Consider the following 22871-nt stretch of genomic DNA (forward strand, 5'->3'; position numbering starts at 1 on the left):
GACTATGCACAGTCACATCTGTATGCCGACTATGCACAGTTACATCTGTATGACGACTATGCACAGTTACATCTGTATGACGACTATGCACAGTTACATCTGTATGCCGACTATGCACAGTTACATCTGTTTGCCAACTATGCACATTTACATCTGTATGACGACTATGCACAGTTACATCTGTATGACAACTATGCACAGTTACATCTGTGTACCAACTATGCACATTTACATTTGTATGACGACTATGCACAGTCACATCTGTATGCAGAATGTGCCCAGTTACATCTCTATGCCAACTATGCACAGTTACATCTGTATGCACACTGTGTACAGTTACATCTGTATGCCAACTATGCACAGTTACATCTGTATGCACACTGTGCACAGTTACATCTGTATGCCGACTATGCACAGTTACATCTGTATGCCGACTATGCACAGTTACATCTGTATGACGACTATGCACATTTACATCTGTGCGACGACTATGCACAGTCACATCTGTATGACGACTATGCACAGTTACATCTGTGTGACGACTATGTACAGTTACATCTGTATGACAACTATGCACAGTCACATCTGTATGCCAACTATGCACAGGTACATCTGTATGCACACTATGCACAGTTACATCTGTATGCACACTGTGCCCAGTTACATCTGTATGCCAACTATGCACAGTTACATCTGTATGCACACTGTGCACAGTTACATATGTATGCACACTGTGCACAGTTACATCTGTATGCCGACAATGCACAGTTACATCTGTATGCCGACTATGCACAGTTACATCTGTATGCCAACTATGCACAGTTACATCTGTGTGCCGACAATGTACAGTTACATCTGTATGCACACTGTGCCCAGTTACATCTGTATGACGACTATGCACAGTTACAGCTGTGCACTATGCACAGTTACAGCTGTGCGACGACTATGCACAGTCACATCTGTATGACGACTATGCACAGTTACATCTGTGTGACGACTATGTACAGTTACATCTGTTTGCAGACTGTGCACAGTTACATCTGTATGCCGACTATGCACAGTTACATCTGTATGCCAACTATGTACAGTTACATCTGTATGCACACTATGCACAGTTACATCTGTATGACGACTATGCACAGTTACATCTGTATGCACACTGTGCCCAGTTACATCTGTATGACGACTATGCACAGTTACATCTGTATACCGACTATGCACAGTTACATCTGTTTGCAGACTGTGCCCAGCTGCATCTGTATGCAGACTGTGCCCAGTTATATCTGTATATCGACTGCGACCAGTTACATCTGTAATGGAGACTTTGCCAAGTTACATCTGTATACCGACTGCGACCAGTTACATCTGTAATGGAGACTTTGCCAAGTTACATCTGTATACCGACTGCAACCAGTTACATCTGTAATGGAGACTTTGCCAAATTATATCTGTATATCGACTGCGACCAGTTACATCTGTAATGGAGACTTTGCCAAGTTATATCAGTACATCGACTGCCCAGTTTCATCTGTTTACAGACTGTGCAGACTTATATCTGTATGCAGGCTGTGCTCAGTTTTTTCTGTATGCAGACTATACACAGTTATATCTGTATGCTGCCTGTGCGCTGGCTGTTATATCTGTATGCAGACTGTTCGCATGTTATATCTGAATGCAGACTGTGCACTGGCTGTTAGATCTGGATGCAGACTGTGTACGGGCTGTTATATCTGTATGCTTGTCTGTGTGCTGGCTGTTATATCTGTATGCAGACTGTGCGCAGTTATATCTGAATGCAGACTGTGCACTGGCTGTTAGATCTGGATGCAGACTGTGCACTGGCTGTTATATCTGTATGCAGACTGTGCACGGGCTGTTATATCTGTATGCTTGTCTGTGTGCTGGCTGTTGTATGCAGACTGTGCGCAGTTATATCAGTATGTGGACTGTGCACTGGCTGTTATATCTGTATGCAGACTGTGTTGTATGCAGACTTCGCATAGTTTCATGTGTATTTAGACATCTTACATCTATTCTCTTGAATGTGTATAGCTATAGTTAGTATTTTATTTGCCTGACATATACTAAGTCTTGCTAATGCCCAACAATCCATGTGTTAATGTTTACAATTATAACACTGTCTGAGTTTGCCTACCATTGCCTGCGTTTTCTTTGCATCATGGTGTCAAGGTCAGTTACCTGGTTTTCTGTTTTTATTCTGGAAATTTAAGTATTGCTTATGGATTTGTGGGGGAGAGAAAGGCTGCATTTACCTGGTATATTGTGCACAGTCAAGGTCAAAATGATATGTTATGATAATTATGTTTATTGTTTCAGTGCATAAGATTAAGTGTGCAAAAATTGTTCAAGAATTTTTAACTGCCTAGTTCCATTGTTGAACTGTGGGAGTATACCACTTAGGATTTAGAATACTGAAGATTAGATTAAGAAGAGAGAATTTTAAGATCTTTCCTCTGTTAAAAGGCATTTAGTGCTTGAAAATGAGGCTGATAATGAACCAGCGGCCTGATTATTATGTTTGCAGTTTGGAAGCTGAATGGGTGCCAAGTATGAATATTGAACAAACATATTGTAACAAAGAAAACCACAAAACTCATGCCAAACATTGCAGGGCAATAATCCACCTCTTGCGGAAGTAGAAGGTTTTTTAAGACGACAATTATTTCTGTTATTATTCTTTTGCTTTCACATTAATATGTGAATGAACTCTCTTGAAGGAAATATACACAAATAAAGATTGTATACTCGTATTTCTGTGGAAGCCAACTGTCACCATCCCGTGATGTATGACATCAGACATGCTTCCACTCTGCTGGTGCCCCAGTTCACACTGAGTTAGAGCATTGATTTAGAAACTACAGAACAAGCAAGCTTTTAGGAAGTTTTTGTATAAATAACACTCAGTGGGGTCTCATAATGAAAGCAGAATGTCAGAGGACATGTTGTGATTTTCTTTAAGTGTATATGTGAGTGGCATGTGTGTAATCGGCACTAAGTATTTTTGCCCCGCCAATGTGCTTATTATCACCGTCTGCTAGGCATACGCAAATAAATCAGCATCCATTAGTAAAGCCCATATTATGATGGCAGATTTCTGCAGTTTTGTATTTTCACCGCAAAAATAAGAAATATGCGATGGCAGAAATCAGCTACCATACCGTTGACATTTTTCCAATGCAATGCAGTAGTAAGACACTATTAGCAAACACATGGAGAGAAAACTTCAAATGTGATGGGTGAGACCATGATGTGGGTTGACAAACAGGAGTTGCATTTTGATTTATGAACTTGTTGCTTGTCATTGTTCAATAAGAACTGAACACATTTCGATCACGAGATGGAGGACTGAATTACTGTTATGGTATTATGCTGTAATATCTCTGCTTATATAAAGTATTACCAGATCATGAAACATGGTTGATGTATGTTAAAGTGACACTCTTATTCAAAATCAAAACATACACGTCATGTCTAACAAACATGAATTTTGCGTGATAAACCTTTAACTTACAAAATAATGCATTTATGGAATTTATTAGTTACTTCTAACTAGATTGTAACAGTGTATTGAATAGGTAAAAACGCACAAATCTATCTAAATGATGAGTGAATGCTTAAAGATTTATTGTGTCTACTATCTTCTAATAAGTTATTAATTAGAAATATATTGTTTTCTGCACATTTCTTTCAATTTAAACTTGTTATTCTTCAAAAGAACCATAAAGATTGTTTTCAATATTTTAACATTCTTTCTGGTATATTTAAACAATTATATTAATTGTGGTAAATCTTATTTGGGAGTAAGTGTGCACCTTTAATGTATTGTTCATTTATTCACTGACTTTGCTGCAAGATTTCCATGTTAGGTGTCCACTGACTCGATCAAAAGGAACCCAATTTTATAATAGGTACTGCATTTAAGTGATAGCACATTCGTATTAATCAGTCTTCTGGTGAAGAGGATGAATCCTTCCTGATTGTTACCTCCTCAAAGTAGAAATAGAGAGTCAATATTTTTTCTAGTATTTGTCTTCGGCACCCAACAAGGCGCTTAAACTGTACAATGGTAGAGGGGGTGAATGCCATGGAAATTACATAGGGATGCATGTGGAAAAGTCATGGTACTGACTGTTACCAGTCAGGAAGTTGGTGTGTTTTCTGGATTGGTCAGTTATGTAGAGGACCTTATTTGCAAGAAAAGCATCTCATTGAAGAGACAACCAGGCTATCAAATCTAGATGTCCAAGAATATTGCAAGTTGGCTCATCTAAATAAAATAGTTCTAACTTCAAATAAATAAGTTTAAGGTATTCAATGGAAGAAGATGCTAGTTATGAAGTTCACTATTGAGCTATATACTGGTGTGAAACATCTGTCATCTGTGACAAGTGAGATATGTTACCTGGTAACATGTTGACCTGAGTGATGCAACAGCAACAACTGCTATAGTTTCATTTCTGTGGTAATCAATAACAGACCTGGTTTTGTTTAAGAATCATAATTGGGTAACATTAATCACTGACATCTATATTGCATTTCTCTTGCTGGGTCACCATTATATGTGTCAGTATTCACAGCAGCAACAGCTTCCAGACAGTGAAAATGTTTAATGAAGTATGTTGACCTTTGAGATCCAGAAATTGTTGACCAGTGGGACACATAAATTGTTGACCTTCGGGACAGAAATTGTTGACCTTTGAGACACAGGAATTGTTGACCTTAGGACAGAAATTGTTGACCTTTGAGACACAGGAATTGTTGACCTTAGGACAGAAATTGCTGACCTTTGAGACACAGGAATTGTTGACCTTAGGACAAAAATTGTTGACCTTTGAGACACAGGATTTGTTGACCTTAGGACAGAAATTGTTGACCCATGGGACAGAAATTGTTGACCTTTGGGAAAGAAATTATAGACCTTTGGGACAGAGAAATTGTTTACCTTTGGGACAGAAATCATTGACCTTTGGGACAGAAATTGTTGACCTTTGGGACACAGGAATTGTTGACTTTAGGACAGAAATCATTGACCTTTGGGACAGAGAAATTGTTTACCTTTGGGACAGAAATTGTTTACCTTTGGGACAGAAATTGTTGACCTTTGGGAAAGAAATGATAGACCTTTGGGACAGAGAAATTGTTTACCTTTGGGACAGAAATTGTTGACCTTTGGGACAGAAATTGTTGACCTTTGGGACACAGGAATTGTTGACTTTAGGACAGAAATCAATGACCTTTGGGACAGAGAAATTGTTTACCTTTGGGACAGAAATTGTTTACCTTTGGGACAGAAATTGTTGACCTTTGGGACACAGGAATTGTTGACCTTAGGACAGAAATTATAGACCTTTGGGACAGAGAAATTGTTTACCTTTGGGACAGAAATTGTTTACCTTTGGGACAGAAATTGTTGACCTTTGGGACAGAAATTGTTGACCTTTGGGACACAGGAATTGTTGACCTTAGGACAGAAATCATTGACCTTTGGGACAGAAATTGTTGACCCTTTGGGAAAGAAATTATTGACCTTTGGGACACAGAAATTGTTTACCTTTGGGACAGAAATTGTTTACCTTTGGGACAGAAATTGTTTACCTTTGGGACAGAAATTGTTGACTTTGGGACAGAAATCATTGACCTTTGGGACAGAGAAATTGTTTACCTTTGGGACAGAAATTGTTTACCTTTGGGACAGAAATTGTTGACCTTTGGGACACAGGAATTGTTGACCTTAGGACAGAAATTATAGACCTTTGGGACAGAGAAATTGTTTACCTTTGGGACAGAAATTGTTTACCTTTGGGACAGAAATTGTTGACCTTTGGGACAGAAATGGTTGACCTTTGGGACACAGGAAATGTTGACCTTAGGACAGAAATCATTGACCTTTGGGACAGAAATTGTTGACCCTTTGGGAAAGAAATTATAGACCTTTGGGACACAGAAATTGTTTACCTTTGGGACAGAAATTGTTGACCTTTGGGACAGAAATTGTTCACCTTTGGAAAAGAAATTGTTGACCTTTGGGACACAGTACTTTACAGTTGACCTTTGAGGCAGAAATTGTTGTTGTACCCTTCAAGTTAATGTTTTTATTTTGCAAATTATAGAATAATAAAGATCAGATACTTTGCCTTGTCTTCTTCATGGTTCAGTAAATTTATCCTCAAATACTGTTTTACTATTCAATGCAATTTACTAAGACAATAGCTACAATGTTATTCTAGGGCACTAGTTACATTTTTGTAGAGGAATGCTGCTTTTCTAAGCATGAAATGTATGATGAATTAATAATGAGGGAATGGGTGTCTATTGATTCTTAATATTTTCCCATTAGAGATGTATACAGTTTCCAGGAAATACTGTCATAGTTAATGTGTTAATTGATTACAAGGTGAAAAAGAAACAGTGGGATTTAAAGTTTTAATTAGCGGGTTGAGTATTGGCCAGTAAGGTTTCAGAATGCAATCTTTTGTATAAGTAGACAGTAAAAATAATAATGTTTATTGCATTCCAGGTATTTGAAGGAATGAATGAATGTATAACCTTTAGTTATTGAAATAATGGTTAATACAGCACAGTTTTTATCTCGCCTTCTTATACATTGCAGGGAACAGTGTGGACCTGTCCCGAGCAGACTTCCCACTCACATTCCACCCTGTTCACGGTGACAACGTTGAGCTGTCTGCGGACCGGCGACAGGCAAAACGCGGGGACAGCTTTTGTAAGGGGATATGCTTCAGTGGGCGGCCAATTGCCATTGGGGAGCGGGTCTTTCTCAAGTTTGTTGACACGTCAGGCAGCTGGAGCGGTGTGCTGAGGTTCGGTTTCACCAGCACGGATCCAGGGACACAGCGGGGAGAGGACTTACCTCGGTATGCATGCCCTGATATGACAAACAGACCCGGAAACTGGGCAAAAGCTCTTGGTGAAAGGTACGCTGTGGCGGGAAATGAGTTGTTTTTCTATGTGACAAGATCAGGGGATGTGTTTTATGGTGTGAATGGTGAAGAGAAGGGGTTGTTTTTCAGTGGTGTGAACACTAGCGAACCTGTGTGGGCATTGTTGGATATCTATGGTAACACTGGCTGCGTGGAATTCACCAACCCTCTACAGCAGCCTCTCAATAATATGGTATCCATGACGACCGGCTCGCCCATGGGTTCCACTGGCTCACGTCAAGCCAACAACAGCATGGCTTCCCATGTCACATCAATAACAATATCGGACAATAGACGGAACAATCGGGAGGCTCACACACGCGCTCAGATAAGCCGATTCCATGGCAATGCGGAATTTTCACCTCTTCCTTTTCACAATCTGTGTGGTCGAAACATTCGCATATCGCCTGATCAGTTAATTGCAACAAGAACTAAGGATGAATACTGTAACGCTTATGTGTTCACATCGCGCCCTCTGAGGTGTGGTGAAAAGATTGTTGTTCAGGTGCAGGGTGTTGACAGGTCATTTATCGGTGGGCTGGCATTTGGGTTTACGTCATGTGACCCGACAACACTAAAGGAGGAGGATCTTCCAGACGACGCAGACCTGCTGCTGGACCGTCTCGAGTACTGGGTTGTCAACAAAGATGTTTGTCGAAGCCCTGAGATAGAGGACGAGCTTGGCTTCCACCTGACTAATGAAGGTTTGTGTTGAACTATCTTTTAAAGCACTATTTCAATGATGATGAAGGTTATTTCATGTCTGTTGAATCAAAAACCAAAGCAGAATCACTGAAATGCCACATAATTATTACAATACCTGTGCTGTGAACAGTATGCTTCTACACCCTCCCTAAACTCCAAATAACCTAACATTAAACCATAGAAGGTTTTGGTATCTTCTGGCATTATACCACATTTTATTTATAGTCTAATGAAATAATTTGAATATTTTCTCATAGTCATAAATAATATAAGTATGGGAATTCTTGCTTTTGTTCAAGTGGAACAACCATTTCCTGGTTGTAAGAGCTTGAAGGCAGGTTACCCAGGCCAATAGGAGAGGCTTATCAATTGAGTATAAAATGAGGAAAATACTCCTCACATAAATATCTAGGTCAATAACCATTGAGCAACAAAGTTATTCCGTAGTAGTTTCTTTGGAAAGTTATAGCTAGGTGCTTGACCTATGTTCATGTCTGTGCATAAGATTAAATGAAGATATTTGCCTTTGAGGGCTCTTTTTTCCATCCCCTTTTCTCATATGAGCCTTTCCTTTTCGTCACCATAACAAACTGTTCCATCACACAAACACACTTTATAAGTTTAATAAATACCTTACCTCTCTCAGTTGTACCTCATGAAAACCTTACCTCTCTCAGTCCTACCTCTTGCAAACCTTACGTCTCTCAGTCCATCCTCTTTCAAACTGTACCTCTTTAAGTTCTGCCTCTTCCAAACCTTACCTCTCTCAGTTCTACCTCTTCCAAACCTTACCTGTCTCAGTTCTACCTCTTGCAAACCTTACTTTTCTCAGTCCATCCTCTGGCAAACCATACCTCTCTCAGTTCTGCCTCTTCCAAACCTTACCTCTCTCAGTTCTACCTCATGAAAACCTTACCATTAAGTTCTACCTCATGAAAACCTTAACTCTCTCAGTCCATCCTCTTGCAAACCGTACCTCTCTTAGTTCAGCCTCTTCCAAACTTTACCTCTCTCAATTCTTCCTCTTCCAAACCTTACCTCTCTCAGCTCTACCTCTTCCAAACCTAACCTCTCAGTTCTACCTCTTCCAAACCTTACCTTTCTCAGTCCGTCATCTGGCAAACCATACCTCTCTCAGTTCTGCCTCTTCCAAACTTTACCTCTCTCAGTTCTACCTCTTCCAAACATTACCTCTCAGTTCTACCTCATGAAAACCTAACCTCTCTCAGTCCATCCTCTTGCAAACCATACCGTTCTCAGTTCTGCCCCTTCCAAACCTTACCTCTCTCAGTTCTACCTCTTCCAAACCTTACTTCTCTCAGTTCTACCTTTTGCAAACCTTACCTTTCTCAGTCCATCCTCTGGCAAACCATACCTCTCTCAGTTCTGCCTCTTCAAGGCCTTACGTCTCTCAGTTCTACTTCTTCCAAACCTTACCTCTCAGTTCTACCTCTTGCAAACCTTACCTCTCTATGTTCTATCTCTTGCAAACCAGACCCCTCACATTCCATCTTCTTGCAAGCCTTACCTCTCTCAGTTCTGCCTCTTCCAAACCTTACCTCTCTCAGTTCTACCTCATGAAAACCTTACCATTAAGTTCTACCTCATGAAAACCTTGCCTCTCTCAGTCCATCCTCTTGCAAACTGTACCTCTCTTAGTTCAGCCTCTTCCAAACCTTACCTCTCTCAATTCTTCCTCTTCCAAACCTTACCTCTCTCAGTTCTACCTCTTCCAAACCTAACCTCTCAGTTCTACCTCTTCCAAACCTTACCTTTCTCAGTCCATCATCTGGCAAACCATACCTCTCTCAGTTCTGCCTCTTCCAAACCTTACCTCTCTCAGTTCTACCTCTTCCAGACATTACCTCTCAGTTCAACCTCATGAAAACCTAAACTTTTTCAGTCCATCTTCTTGCACACCATACCTCTCTCAGTTCTGCCCCTTCCAAACCTTACCTCTCTCAGTTCTACCTCTTCCAAACCTTACTTCTCTCAGTTCTACCTCTTGCAAACCTTACCTTTCTCAGTCCATCCTCTGGCAAACCTTACCTCTCTCAGTTCTGCCTCTTCAAGGCCTTACCTCTCTCAGTTCTACTTCTTCCAAACCTTACCTCTCAGTTCTACCTCTTGCAAACCTTACCTCTCTATGTTCTACCTCTTGCAAACCAGACCTCTCACATTCCATCTTCTTGCAAGCCTTACCTCTCTCAGTTCTGCCTCTTCCAAATCTTACCTCTCTTAGTTCTACCTCTTCCAAACCTTACCTCTCAGTTCTACCTCTTGCAAACCTTACCTCTCTCCAGCCATTGCAAGCTCTTACACACCTTTGCAAACCTTTCTTCTCACTGGCCAGCCCTAGCAAACTCTTACACACCTTTGCAAACCTTTCTTTTCACTGGCCAGCCCTAGCAAACTCTTACACACCTTTGCAAACCTTTCTTCTCACTGGCCAGCCCTTTAAAACTCTTACCAACATTTGCACAGCCTTTTCCTCTCCAGCCCTTGAAGACCTTTCTTCTCTCTGACCAACCCTTGCAAACCTTTTTTCCCTCTGACCTGCTCTTGAAACCATTCTTCTCTTTGATATGCCCTTGCAAACCTTTCTACCCTCTGACCTGCCCTTACAAACCTTTCTTCTCTTTGATCTTTCCTTGCAAACTATTTTTTCCTCTGACCTGCCCTTGAAGACCTTTCTTCTCTTTGATCTGCCCTTGCAAACCTTTCTTCCCTCTGACCAGCCCTTGCAAACCTATCTTCTCTGTCTAGCTCTTGCAAACTATTCTTCTCTCTGACCAGCCCTTGCAAAATATTCTTCTCTCTGACTAGCCCATGCAAACCTTTATTATCCCAGACCAGCCTTTGCAAAACTTTCATCTCTCTGACCAGCCCTTTCTCAACTTTCGTCTGTCTGACCAGCCCTTGCAAACCTTAACTTTCTCTGTTCAGCCTTTGCCAACCTTTACTTTCTCTGACCAGCCTCTACAAACCTTTTCTATATCTGGCCAGTCCTTTCAAACCTTTCTTCTCCCTTTGCAAACCTTTCTTCTCTGACCAGCTCTTGCAAACCTTTTTCTCTAGCCAGACTTTGCAAACTTCTCTATCTTTGACCAGCCCTTGCAAACTTTTCTTCTTTCTGACCACCCCTTTGCAAACCTTTCTTCTCCCTGACCAGCCTTTTGCAAACCTTTCTTCTCCCTGACCAGCCCTTGCAAACCTTTCCTATCTCTGACCAGCCCTTGCAAACCTTTCTTCTCCCTGACCAGACCTTACAAACCTTTACTATCTCTGAGCAGCCCTTGCCAACTTTTCTTCTCCCTGACCAGACCTTACAAACCTTTACTATCTCTGAGCAGCCCTTGCCAACTTTTCTTCTCCCTGACCAGACCTTACAAACCTTTACTATCTCTGAGCAGCCCTTGCAAACCTTTCTTCTCCCTGACCAGCCCTTGCAAACCTTTACTATCTCTGAGCAGCCCTTGCAAACCTTTTTTCTCCCTGACCAGCCCTTGCAAACCTTTACTATCTATCTCTGACCAGCCCTTGTAAACTTTTCTTCTCCCTGACCAGCCCTTGCAAACCTTTACTATCTCTGAGCAGCCCTTGCAAACCTTTCTTCTCTCAGACCAGCACTTACAAACCTTTCTTCTCTAACCAGCCCTTGCAAGCCTATTTTCTCTCTGACCAGCCCTTGCAAACTTTTCTTCTCCCTGACCAGCCCTTGCAAACCTTTACTATCTCTAATCAGCCCTTGCAAGCCTATTTTCTCTCTGAAAAAATGAATTCCAAGCCTTTCCAGCTCCGCTCTTGCAAACCTTTTGCGTTCCGATCATGTCTCACATTTTAAAGCAGTCCTGCCCTACTTGTGTTGGTATTGCTGCTGTCATGACATCATAAACAATATATTACAAATCTCAACTAATATTCTTGAAGTTGTTTACAACATATTATACTTTTATACCTAGTAATTATATAGGTGCTGTTAACACACAAACTGATTTAATTATTATCAAAAAACTTTTGATGTACAATATGTAAACACTATACTCCCAGCAAAAAATGAATTCCAAGCATTTCCTGGAACGTTGCCATGGAATTATTACCTGGCTACCATCTGATATATTTGTAGACAAAATATTACACACATATTTCTTTGGATAAAAAACTGGCAGAGTGACTGTAAATAATTACATGAACAGTGTTAACAGACAAATGGATAAATTCAGGTCAAAGTGCCAATGATTGCAGCTATATGGGGGTATTTTTAGCAATGGACTTTTTCTTGGCAAAACTTGCAGCCAACTGCTCTATAATGTAACTATTTTGCCAGTGTGGGTGCAAGGACCAGCCCAAATGTCTTATTTCCCTTTTAGTTAAACAGGATGAAGCAAAGCACACTATTTTTCTATTGGTATTTATTGTGTCATTTTCTCATGGAAAAGAGTTTGAAACTACGAGCATGCACGCTCCATTCATGCAATTGTGTATTTATTGCATAATTTCCTCAATTTAAAGAGTTTTGAAGCTGAAGCATGCATGCTCCATTCATACTGTTGATAATTTGTAGTAGGAAACAATTTTTTGCCTCCGAATTTGCCAAAAATTCAAACAATAAGCATATCAGCTGTATGCTGCTCTTTGTATGCAACTCATTCATCTGTATTTTCTGGTCATCTGTCTCTCTGGCACCACATGGATATTGTAATAAGAAAAAGCTTCGATTTCTGAGATGACATGATGTTATCATAGCCAGTCACAGTGTTTATGAACGTCTGCATTCAGTAGATCAAAATCTATTGGGAGTAATGGACAGCATTGTGAATTGTATTAGGAGGCAATGTACACTTCATTGGGGAAATTATATTGATTCAGCAATTGTCATTTGTAAATATGATCTGAATAAACATAAATATGTGCTGCTCATGTGTGGAACTTAAGGGGGGAGCGGTGGGTGGGGTTTGAGGGCTCACACATTGTTAATGGGCTTAAACCTGAAACACCCATTTTTTAATGTTCTTCAATATATTCGTTATTGGTCATTACTCTTTAAGTTAGAGTTTTAGACCTTTTCTTGCAATTTTAGTCTGTGGGTGTAATTGTTTAACAGAACAGATAAGATTGTGTTAAATTATTTCTTATCATCATTAACATCATCATCATCATCAACAACATCATCATCAATCATTGTCATCATTGTCATTGTCATCAACATCATTATCAGCAGCAGCAGCAGTATGAGTATCAGCAGTAGCAGCAGCAGCATTTATAATATCATCATTGTTATCAGGAGCAGTGGTTGCAGCAGCTTGTACAACCTCAATTGCACAAAGCTACGTCACTGGTATTTTACAATGTTCGTACTAAACTGATAATAAATGTGTATGAAATGACAAATTTTGAATATTGGACAGTGGCTGCAGTTTCCCTGTAGTTGTCCAGGCAACATACCATTTGGGATTTCTTGAACAATCACATTATCTGAATGCAAAGAATAGTTCACCTTTTAATACAATCACAAGTTCACCTCTCTGCTTGGAGGGAGCCTAACACAATTCATGCAATCACCAGAGAGCAGCAATGCATTCATGACTAAACATGGGTTCACATCACTGGCTGTAATAATGATTAATCTTTAATTTGGACGTTAAATATTGCTATAAATAAACAATGGTCAACTTCAAAAGAAAGATAATTGTGTCCCGGGTATGCCAAATATCCATGAATATATAGCTGCTGATTCTTCTACAGTTTTAACACCGGCCGGCCCTCACATTCAAATATGATATTCCTGAAAAGAACCGTGAACTTCTTCTTTATGTGTTATGGGCCCCACCATGCTATTTTCTAGCCATAGGTCACTATGACACAATGGGGGGGATTGTTCAGAACTTTGTTAAACAACAATGATATTAACGTCATCATTGTTAACATTTCAAGCTTAACTGTTTGATCATGTACTCGTATATTTAAATAAGACAAGCACATCTGAAACAGTTCCTACAAAACTTGTTAAAGAATAGTGCAGATGACAGGTGTGTCTATGGAACTTCCACTTCAGTCGAGATTTAAAAGGTTACAATGTTGATGAAATTGGACCCAATCGACCATGTCTGCTACCTAACAAGAGTAATATTCGGCTGCTTACCATTTAAAGCAGCAGCAACAGTTGTCCAAGATTTAAACTTCAATGAGGTTCTAAACAATCAGCTCAATATTTCCATTTTTTTCAAATTTACGATGAATACATATTTTGCTTATCTATCTCATTCGTATTCATCTCACAGACTTTATATATGTGCTTGTTGTTATTGTTTCAGGGGAGGTTCAGTACTCGCGGAACAACCACAAGTGGTCCACTCTCATGCACGTGGACAGAACACTCCCTCTCTGGGCATTCTTCGACGTCTATGGAAACGTGCAGAAAATCAAGATGATTGGTAAAGGACTTGTCTCATCCTTGTAATGTATTAGAGTACACAGAAGAGATGACTTTACGCATGAAATGACTGCAGGATGTATCATAAAATTACGTCATATGTCATTTTTGATGCATTTGAACTAATGTTATGATTATTATTAATTAAAAGGCATGCTTCTAATAAGTAAAATGCTTTAAAGCTGCACTCTCATAGATTGACAGTTTTTAATTTCTTATCATTTTTGTTTCACAATCAGCTGATTTTGATATCAACGCCTTCAGTTCAATCATACAAGATAACTCACAATAGAACAGATCTCAATTGTGAAACTGCTGAAAAACTTATTTTTCTTAAAGCGTTAGGAAAGCTTTTAGCCATTAAACATTGGCTCATTCAAAGACAAAAAATAAAAAAAGTGTTGTCAAAACAATCAATCTGAGAGAGTGCAGCTTTAATAGGCATTTTTTTCAAAGTATATTTTTATAAGCTATTTGGGATGTCCTACTGAGTGAAAGACTCATATATATGCTGTGATGTCAACATTTCAGGTGCTACAGTGCCAACTCTTCTGCCTCCCCGACCAATGCCTCGGTCCCGATCGACTTCAAGTGCATTGATGGTGACCCTTCCACCACCTCCACCCCAACGCCACTCCATGGTGCCGCCTATGACCCTGAACCTGGGGAGTCAAGTAGGGGGTGTCCAAGGGGGCATGTCCCGCTCTATCAGCCAGCCTGCACCCCTTGTGCCCCCCTCCCCAGGGACCCCTGCGTCGCTGCCTCCCCTCTCAACACCTGCCACGCCCAGCTCAATTAACGATCCTGTCGCTGACAATGAAAACAACGAGTGTAACGTTTGCTACGAGAGACCTGTAAATGCCGTGTTGTATACGTGCGGACACATGTGTATGTGCTTTGAGTGTGCGCAAGCTGTCAGGCAGGAGCGCAACCCGTTGTGCCCAATATGTAGAGGTGAAATTAAAGATGTGATAAAGATATATCGGTCATAGACCATCATGCTATTCAAATAGAATGTTTGTACTTGTTTCTTTGTTAAGTCTGAAATGTTTTAATCATCTATAACTGGTTGCAGTTGTTTAGATGTTACAATATAGATGATAGAATTACAGCAATTTTCACTTCCAGTAAATCTCAAAGTAAGAAATGTTTTCAGAATTCAATTTAAGGAACCTTTGTATGCAGAGTTAATGTGCATTCTTAGATGATTATCGTAAGTGTTCCAGTTTTGATGAAGGAAAGGCTTCAATCATATGAAGTGATTATAGAAATGTCATTGACAGGCCTGTATCTATAACCCACATTTATGACCCTTTTTAATCCATTCCGTCATCTAAAGTTAAGAATCAAAGCTGCGTCTAGAAGAAATTGACCTTAAAATATGAAATACATAGTTTCCTGTGACTAAAAGTATAATGTTTTTAAAAAAACATTGATATTTGATATGATATAAATCAACTTTATCACAGTTGTATCTTTGATAAGGACGATAAACAACTGGATCACCCCTGACACTCTGTAGAGTTATTGCCCTTGAGTTGATGAAATCTGACTAAATTTACCTTGTCCACTAGCTTACATGAGCAATATTTAGCTGCTAAGCTATTAAACAAATATTTCTTAAGGGTATATCATAATATATCAAATAAGATCAACTAGCAGAAGCAACAATTGTCCAAGATTGAAGAGTTATGGCCCTTGAATTAAATTTTTGCTGATTTTTCTATGTCCATTCTCTAATATAAACAATTCTTTTCAATCTTTACAAACATGGCCACAGCGTTTATAGCCACAGATATATCTCAAACCTGAAGAAACACTAGCTGATACTAGATAAACACTGAATATTCCAAAAACTCCATTGCACAAGGGATATAACTTAATAATTCCTCAATAATTTTAAGCCATTAGTCTGATTAGTCGGTAATCCAGACAGGGTTGAATTAAAGGTATTGGTCAAGGGAAATAAGTGCCTTCTTGTCCCCAACCAGCTAAATTGTGTGCAGCATTCCAGATTATGGCCTGTAGTTTCCTTTTTTGTCAGCCAAGTTAACATTTTTCGCATTATAATTATTATATTGTTAATAACAGATTCGGTAACCAAGTGTACAGAAATATTCAAATGACCTCAGACAATTCCAAGCTACAAAATACGCAATGCTTTTCATAGTATATTAATTAATATGATATATTTATGATATATTTTTGTTCTCATTTTACCATGCCATGTACAAACTGTCTCATTCTCACTCAAGGGTTGTTTTCATCTCTCAAAAAAAAAAATTGTATAAAATTACTGAGATATTTATTGAAGATCACCAAGTAGAAATTTGTTAAAATAATTATTCACATTTCAAATGTAAATAATCACCGTCCCCTCCATTAGATATAAACACTCCAGGCCCCATTTCATCACAAATCATAGGGCGAGTTCGTTCCTAGGAAAGCTTTTGAACTATTGTACTACACTTCTCTCATAAGTATGAAATCGATCCTATAGCATTTTGGATGAAATGGCTTCCAGTTTCTTTGGGATGGATTTTTGGGCAGGCTTAAGTGTCCTTTTTTCCATTTGGGTGATTGGATGGCAATGCAAGTGTGTATAATATATAATATAAAAGGTTTACCTTACACTGATCTTCACCTTGAGATTAAATAGAACAAATGACAAATGAATGCTTGAGTTGCAGTAGCTATGACCCGCTTGTATTTCAGTGTCATAAGGGGGACAAGCATGCTATCTGGTAGAAAGATTTATCATAGTCAGTTAAGCCCCTTGGTCTGTGAGTTGGGGGGGAGGGGGGGTTGGAGTGTTTTTATTAATGCCAAGAATATGTTTTTGATGACTCGGTCATATGTTTTTGTCTTAAATATTAAGGTAACTGTGATAGTGGTAAAATGTCTTCAAATAGCCACAAATGTTCTATGTAAGTTTTAATAATTTACAATCTTTATGAAGAAATGACCACAAATACAAAACCTGATGTGGTGAACTCCTTTGTTTGCTAGGACATGCAAATATGTTTAATATATCTTTTTTTACCCTTTTCCAGCCAATAATTTTAAAGTTTAGTATATTAAGGTCCATTCCTAAGTTTGTTTTGAGGAATAATTTCGATTTTCTACTCCTATTCCTTTTAACACTTCTAACACGACTTACTTTGATCTGTGCCTCACATTAGATCTATTGCCTGTCTTTTCAGTCAATGGTTCAAAACACTGACATTCTAAATATGTAAAATAGCTTCTGTCGGAGTTATTCCTAAATGCTTTCAGTGAGAACACTGTTTACCACATATTTGCATCGGTGAAAGTTTACTTCATTCAATTTATATTTTTAAAGTGCACAACACAAACTGAGATGTGTACAACAGTGTTAATATTAACGTTCTGGGTTCCCTCAAAAATGTAGTAAAATATCAGACCAATCAAATATGTGAGATATTTAACCTAATGTCTGACCTTCTGTGAATAGAGCACGGGTAGTCTAGTTTGACTTAATCTGTCATTAAAATCGATCATTTTGATATTATACCATATCTTTCTTTCATATCAAGCTTATTGTGTATATGTTATTAGTCATGACTTATTCAGATCTGAGATGTATATTTCCAAATGTTTTGTCTTTAAGCAATGGTATTTATGATTATTAATTTGTAGGTTATTTGCAGGTAATTGACACTATCTCTCATTGGTCATTGATTTTTGTTGGACTTTTTCACTGTAGGCTTAATACTGTGGATTTTTGATGTGGTATTACTTGTGAATATTTTGAAAAAGAATGTCATTCTCATTTAATTTCCCAGCGCATAAATCACTAGAAATAACATATATATTACAATCCTTTTAGCGGGTATGGCCTTTTGCCACTACATAGTTCATCTCCCCATTCAAAACAATGAAATTGCAAGTCAAACTGTCCAGAAATGGATCGTCTTTGTAAAGATTTTGGTACAAAATTCAGCGAAAACTGAATCGTTAAAAAATAACTATAAAGTACTATGCACAAACCTTCCTGTACAATGACCAGTGACTGGACGCTGTCTAGTTTTTATAAAGGCTGTACAACTAAGCTAGGATGTAGATTGTGTTGAATGCCCAAAAAGTTAGACATATTTTAAATAATGACAAAAAAGTGTTATTGTTTTTAGGCTGTATTTTTTTTCACTAAAATGACTGCGAGAACAGGGTATGTGCGTGCAGGTTCTACACTGTTCAGAGTATAAACATGCAGGTTCTACACTGTTCAGGGTATTTACAAGCAGGTTCTACACTGTTCAGGGTATGTGGTGCAGGTTCTACACTGTTCAGGGTATGTGGTGCAGGTTCTACACTGTTCAGGGTATGTGGTGCAGGTTCTACACTGTTCAGGGTATGTGGTGCAGGTTCCACACTGTTCAGGGTATGTGCGTGCAGGTTCTACACTGTTCAGGGTATGTGCGTGCAGGTTCCACACTGTTCAGGGTATGTGCGTGCAGGTTCCACACTGTTCAGGGTATGTGCGTGCAGGTTCCACACTGTTCAGGGTATGTGCGTGCAGGTTCTACACTGTTCAGGGTATTTACAAGCAGGTTCTACACTGTTCAGGGTATGTGGTGCAGGTTCTACACTGTTCAGGGTATGTGGTGCAGGTTCCACACTGTTCAGGGTATGTGCGTGCAGGTTCTACACTGTTCAGGGTATGTACAAGCAGGTTCTACACTGTTCAGGGTATGTGGTGCAGGTTCCACACTGTTCAGGGTATATACATGCAGGTTCTACACTGTTCAGGGTTTATATATGCAGGTTCTACACTGTTCAGGGTATGTGCATGCAGGTTCTTCACTGTTCGGGGTATTTGCGTGCAGGTTCTACACTGTTCAGGGTATGTGCGTGCAGGTTCTACACTGTTCAGGGTATGTGCGTGCAGGTTCTACACTGTTCAGGGTATGTGCGTGCAGGTTCTACACTGTTCAGGGTATGTGCGTGCAGGTTCTACACTGTTCAGGGTATGTGCGTGCAGGTTCTACACTGTTCAGGGTATGTGTGTGCAGGTTCTACACTGTTCAGGGTATGTGCGTGCAGGTTCTACACTGTTCAGGGTATGTGCATGTAGGTTCTACACTGTTCGGGGTATTTGCGTGCAGGTTCTACACTGTTCAGGGTATGTGCGTGCAGGTTCTACACTGTTCAGGGTATGTGCATGTGATTGCTTGTTTGTTATTCTTCACGTTATTTGTATTTTTTGAAAACTATTGCTTACTCTGTAACTATGAATAACTTCTTTAAGACAATAACCATTAGATGTATTGAAAACAAGAGAGACCGTAACTATCCTTGGAGAAGGTGTACTGTTGAACCAAAGGGCGCTGGTGTTAATGTATTGTTACTCTTCTGTTTTCATGTAGATCAGTTGTTACTGTTCATTATTATTTATTTCAGTGATGTTATGCTGGTGACATGTACATTGACCACTTGCAAATATTGCATACATAATAAAACGAAGAAATACTTGCATACGTTCTTAATATTTGCGTAAGACAGATTGATGAAAACCTACAGAGACAAGGCCAGTGGACTAAATTTTAAGAAAATTTCAAGCCCTGAAAATTGTTCCTATTTGATTTATTTTTTTAGCTTTACTGGAAGACAGCTGTGAGCCGAGATAAATCACTCTCGGACTGTCCAGAACTCATGTCCAGTTTGAGACAATGCTCCCCATGTGGTGCTCAAAACCACGACCTCTTGGTAGAGAATAGGGCACTAATACAAAACAACCCTCTCCCCATCACAGTATTACATTATGCACCGAGTTATGGGTTTTTCACCCATTAGTATAATAATAGAATACGTAACTATATACATGTATGCATAATTTATTTATTGAAGACAAAATCATATGAAAATGTAAATAAAACACATGACATTTATATTTACAAATAGCACCTCCTTGAAAGTGTACAAATATAGAAACTTTGTTTAAATATCCACATCTAAATATCAATTTGAAATTTTAAACTTCAATTTTACAAAAACGAAAAAAGTACTTAAAGCATCTTGAAATAGAAACAGAGTTTTTACAGGAACCAGCATCAATACACATTGCAACAGGATTAAACAAGCTCTTGAAGGCTGGGAAACGTTTACCGTGATTTATAGGACGAACAGGGGCATAACTCAATATATTTTAACGTCAAAGTTATGCGCTTTGCTGGTAATGTGCGTACTGTCCGTGGCAACATATTAATCAAGTTTTGTTCGAATATCTTGCACTGTTTTTGAGTTATATTGGCGCCAAGATTAATGTGTGTTTTTTTGCATTATGAAGACACTGAAGACTATCACTAATACATGACAAGCTGAAATGTCAACTCAATGTTAATTGTGTGAAAGTTTTAAAAGTTGATTTATACCATTAAATATAGTTGTAAAGGCGGCTGCGTTATCTATAATTGTATTCACAAGAAAGTAGATTTTCTCAAGATCACTTAATTCACTAGTACCATGCTGTGACGTTATAAGACAAGGTATGTTAACACCGGAACCGGAAGCTCGAACCTCATCGAATGACCCAGATCTTAAAACGGGCCCAGTTGAACACAGGATCCTTCTCAGTTCAGAAGTCAAGTTCCGCGCCGTTATCTCTATAACTGGTGCAATGCCCATTGTGTTCCACTGTGATATCAATGTTATGTCAGCTAGCGCCTGTTGTGTCCTCTGGTGTGTAGACAGAACCAGTTCATACTGAAATACATGTATGAGAATTTAGACATTTAAATACCGATTCCAATAAAGAAAACAGTAAAGGATGAACCAAGTAAATTTAGGTAAATAAGCGGACATAACCTCAATGTTTTTATTCCTGAATTTGAGCCGCGTATGGAATGCTTCAGTAACAATCTTATACATTTTTAGTTGTGGCTACATAAGATTGGACGTCTAAAGAAGAACGGCATGCTTACCACTGACAGGTTCTCCGAAATGCTGGACGTGGTCTCCAGTTGCATGGGTCCATTGTAGTAAGCCTCCTGGAAAGAAACACACGCACGTATGTTAAAATACCGCAACAAAGTAATATTTGGTTTTAAAACCTGTTGGATTAATCGATTTAAGGAATCTGTTTCATGTCAGTGAACCATATGCTGCAGTTTCGATCAGGGACGGTGAACAAAAATATGTGTGATATAAAAGTTCTCCGAGAACGATTGTCTCCCCTTGCCAAACAATTAAAAAAAAACACTAGTAAGTTAAAAGATATACTTGCTTTGACGAACTTGGATATACTTTCCCTCAACTAGTGTTATAAAATATTAAACGTTTTTTTTTTCGAGAAATCCATCGTATATCCATTTTTATTGTGTTACAATGTATTTATTTACAAACAGTTGATAAAATGAAGTGATTATGTTAAAACACATATCAAAATACCTTATATCACACAATAGTTATTGAATGAATCCATAAAACTACTGAAAAGACACAGAACTATCGAAGTATTTCTCTAGAAGAAGAAAGTTCCGTTACTAAATAGAGTCTACATAGACTTTGACAAAGCTTTTGGTAGTGTGGGTCATAAGCGTACAAACGTGTGGTTTTCTCGACCTATCTCACAAATATGTAGGTATGCTGATTCCTTCTAAATGTTTTAAACAGGTACATTTATCAACATTAATATGAGATGTATAAGGTATGCTACAATGCCTTTTATCTTAGTCGTTTGATCCGATACTTGTTAAAATGTAACACTACAAACACGGGATAAAATATGAGTTTTATTGAAAACTAAAATGTTTAACATGTTTCTTTTGTGTGAAAGTATGTAATGTGCATAGATGCTCCTTAAAGTATGTAATGTGCATAGATGCCCCTTAAAGTATGTAATGTGCATAGATGCTCCTTAAAGTATGTAATGTGCATAGATGCTCCTTAAAGCAATTGGTGCAAATATGTTTGAGACATCATTATGTTTATATTCAAAACATATTTCACCCCGGCTGACCGAAACTGACATTTGTATAACAATTATATCTGGAAATTGAAATTGTATCCTTAAAATAAATACATTTTTTTTTGTAGAGAGCTACTTTCGAGGTACAAACTACATCTAAATTTTGAAAACACCAAGTCCGGTACGAAATAAAAATGCTTATTGACAATACATGTATACTGAAGATACGAACACTATCAGCGCCCCTAATAGCACCGGTTCAAGCCACAGTCGCAAAAAAGAAAGAAATGCACTCCTGCTTTATGCATGTTTTCAGAGGTCTTATTACACTAAACGAAATAACTTGCCGAAATAGCTTTCTTTCGTTAGACACAACAATAATGGTACTCACCACGTCATCCGCCAAATGTCGGAACAGCCTGATGCTTGTGTCCACGTGCTCTCGGAGGGAGAACAGCTTGCAGGCTCTGAACCTGTGTGTAGGGTGATGGTAAGTGCACGGAGAGCACGTGTCAACTGCCACCGGCGAACCTGGAGGGAGGGAGAAGGCGTTAAATTGTTTTGTAGATTGATTTTATATGACAAGTTTGCCAATGTTCTGTACAAAACTGTAACACGCTTCTGGTAAAGTGTATCAAAATATGTTCAAAGATAATAAAATGTGCACCATACACAAAAAGCAGTAGACAGGTTTGCACGCCGTATACAATTTGAACTTCTTTAGTGACTTACCGACAATGCATGGCAAAATGAATATCAGAAAAATCATCATATGAAACATTTTTTCAGTATATTTTCAATTCTTTTAATAAATAAAATATTGTTATCAATGTCCTAGTATTTA

At 38.7% G+C, this 22871-nt stretch overlaps 2 protein-coding genes across 16 annotated transcripts in view; both read left to right on the forward strand.

The window, feature by feature from the left end:
- The window catches only part of LOC128211555 (protein neuralized-like), a 30656-nt gene extending 13763 nt beyond the window's left edge, over nt 1-16893 (forward strand). For both annotated transcript variants that reach the window (XM_052916473.1, XM_052916472.1), the window contains exons 2-4: nt 6632-7666; nt 13982-14101; nt 14632-16893. In XM_052916473.1, coding sequence (XP_052772433.1) covers nt 6632-7666; nt 13982-14101; nt 14632-15092 — 1616 coding nt within the window. In that variant the 3' untranslated portion in view covers nt 15093-16893. The remainder of the gene's footprint in view (nt 1-6631; nt 7667-13981; nt 14102-14631) is intronic.
- Nucleotides 16894-16898: 5 nt separating this feature from the next.
- On the forward strand, nt 16899-19592 carry LOC128211556 (uncharacterized). Of its 14 annotated transcripts, none has more exons than XM_052916488.1 (4): nt 16899-18762; nt 18824-18854; nt 18948-19164; nt 19227-19592. In XM_052916488.1, exons 1-4 carry the CDS (start codon nt 18292-18294, stop codon nt 19357-19359), a joined length of 852 nt encoding a protein of 283 aa, XP_052772448.1. In that variant the 5' UTR covers nt 16899-18291; the 3' UTR covers nt 19360-19592. The 14 variants fall into 14 exon arrangements, with proteins under 14 accessions (XP_052772448.1, XP_052772447.1, XP_052772443.1 ...); XM_052916487.1 differs by having other exon boundaries at nt 16899-18303; nt 18366-18762; nt 18948-19592; XM_052916483.1 differs by lacking the exon at nt 18824-18854 and having other exon boundaries at nt 16899-18823.
- Nucleotides 19593-22871: the final 3279 nt, after the last annotated feature.

This window comes from Mya arenaria, chromosome 12 (assembly GCF_026914265.1).
Source record: "Mya arenaria isolate MELC-2E11 chromosome 12, ASM2691426v1".
NCBI classification, from domain to species: domain Eukaryota; kingdom Metazoa; phylum Mollusca; class Bivalvia; order Myida; family Myidae; genus Mya; species Mya arenaria.

Coding starts and splice junctions, on each gene's coding strand:
- LOC128211556 (XM_052916474.1), top strand. CDS start 18,292: ATGTGCGTGCAGGTTCTACACTGTTCAGAGTATAAACATGCAGGTTCT. Junction 18,672..18,701: donor TTCAGGGTATTTACAAGCAG/GTTCTACACTGT, acceptor TATGTGGTGCAG/GTTCTACACTGTTCAGGGTA.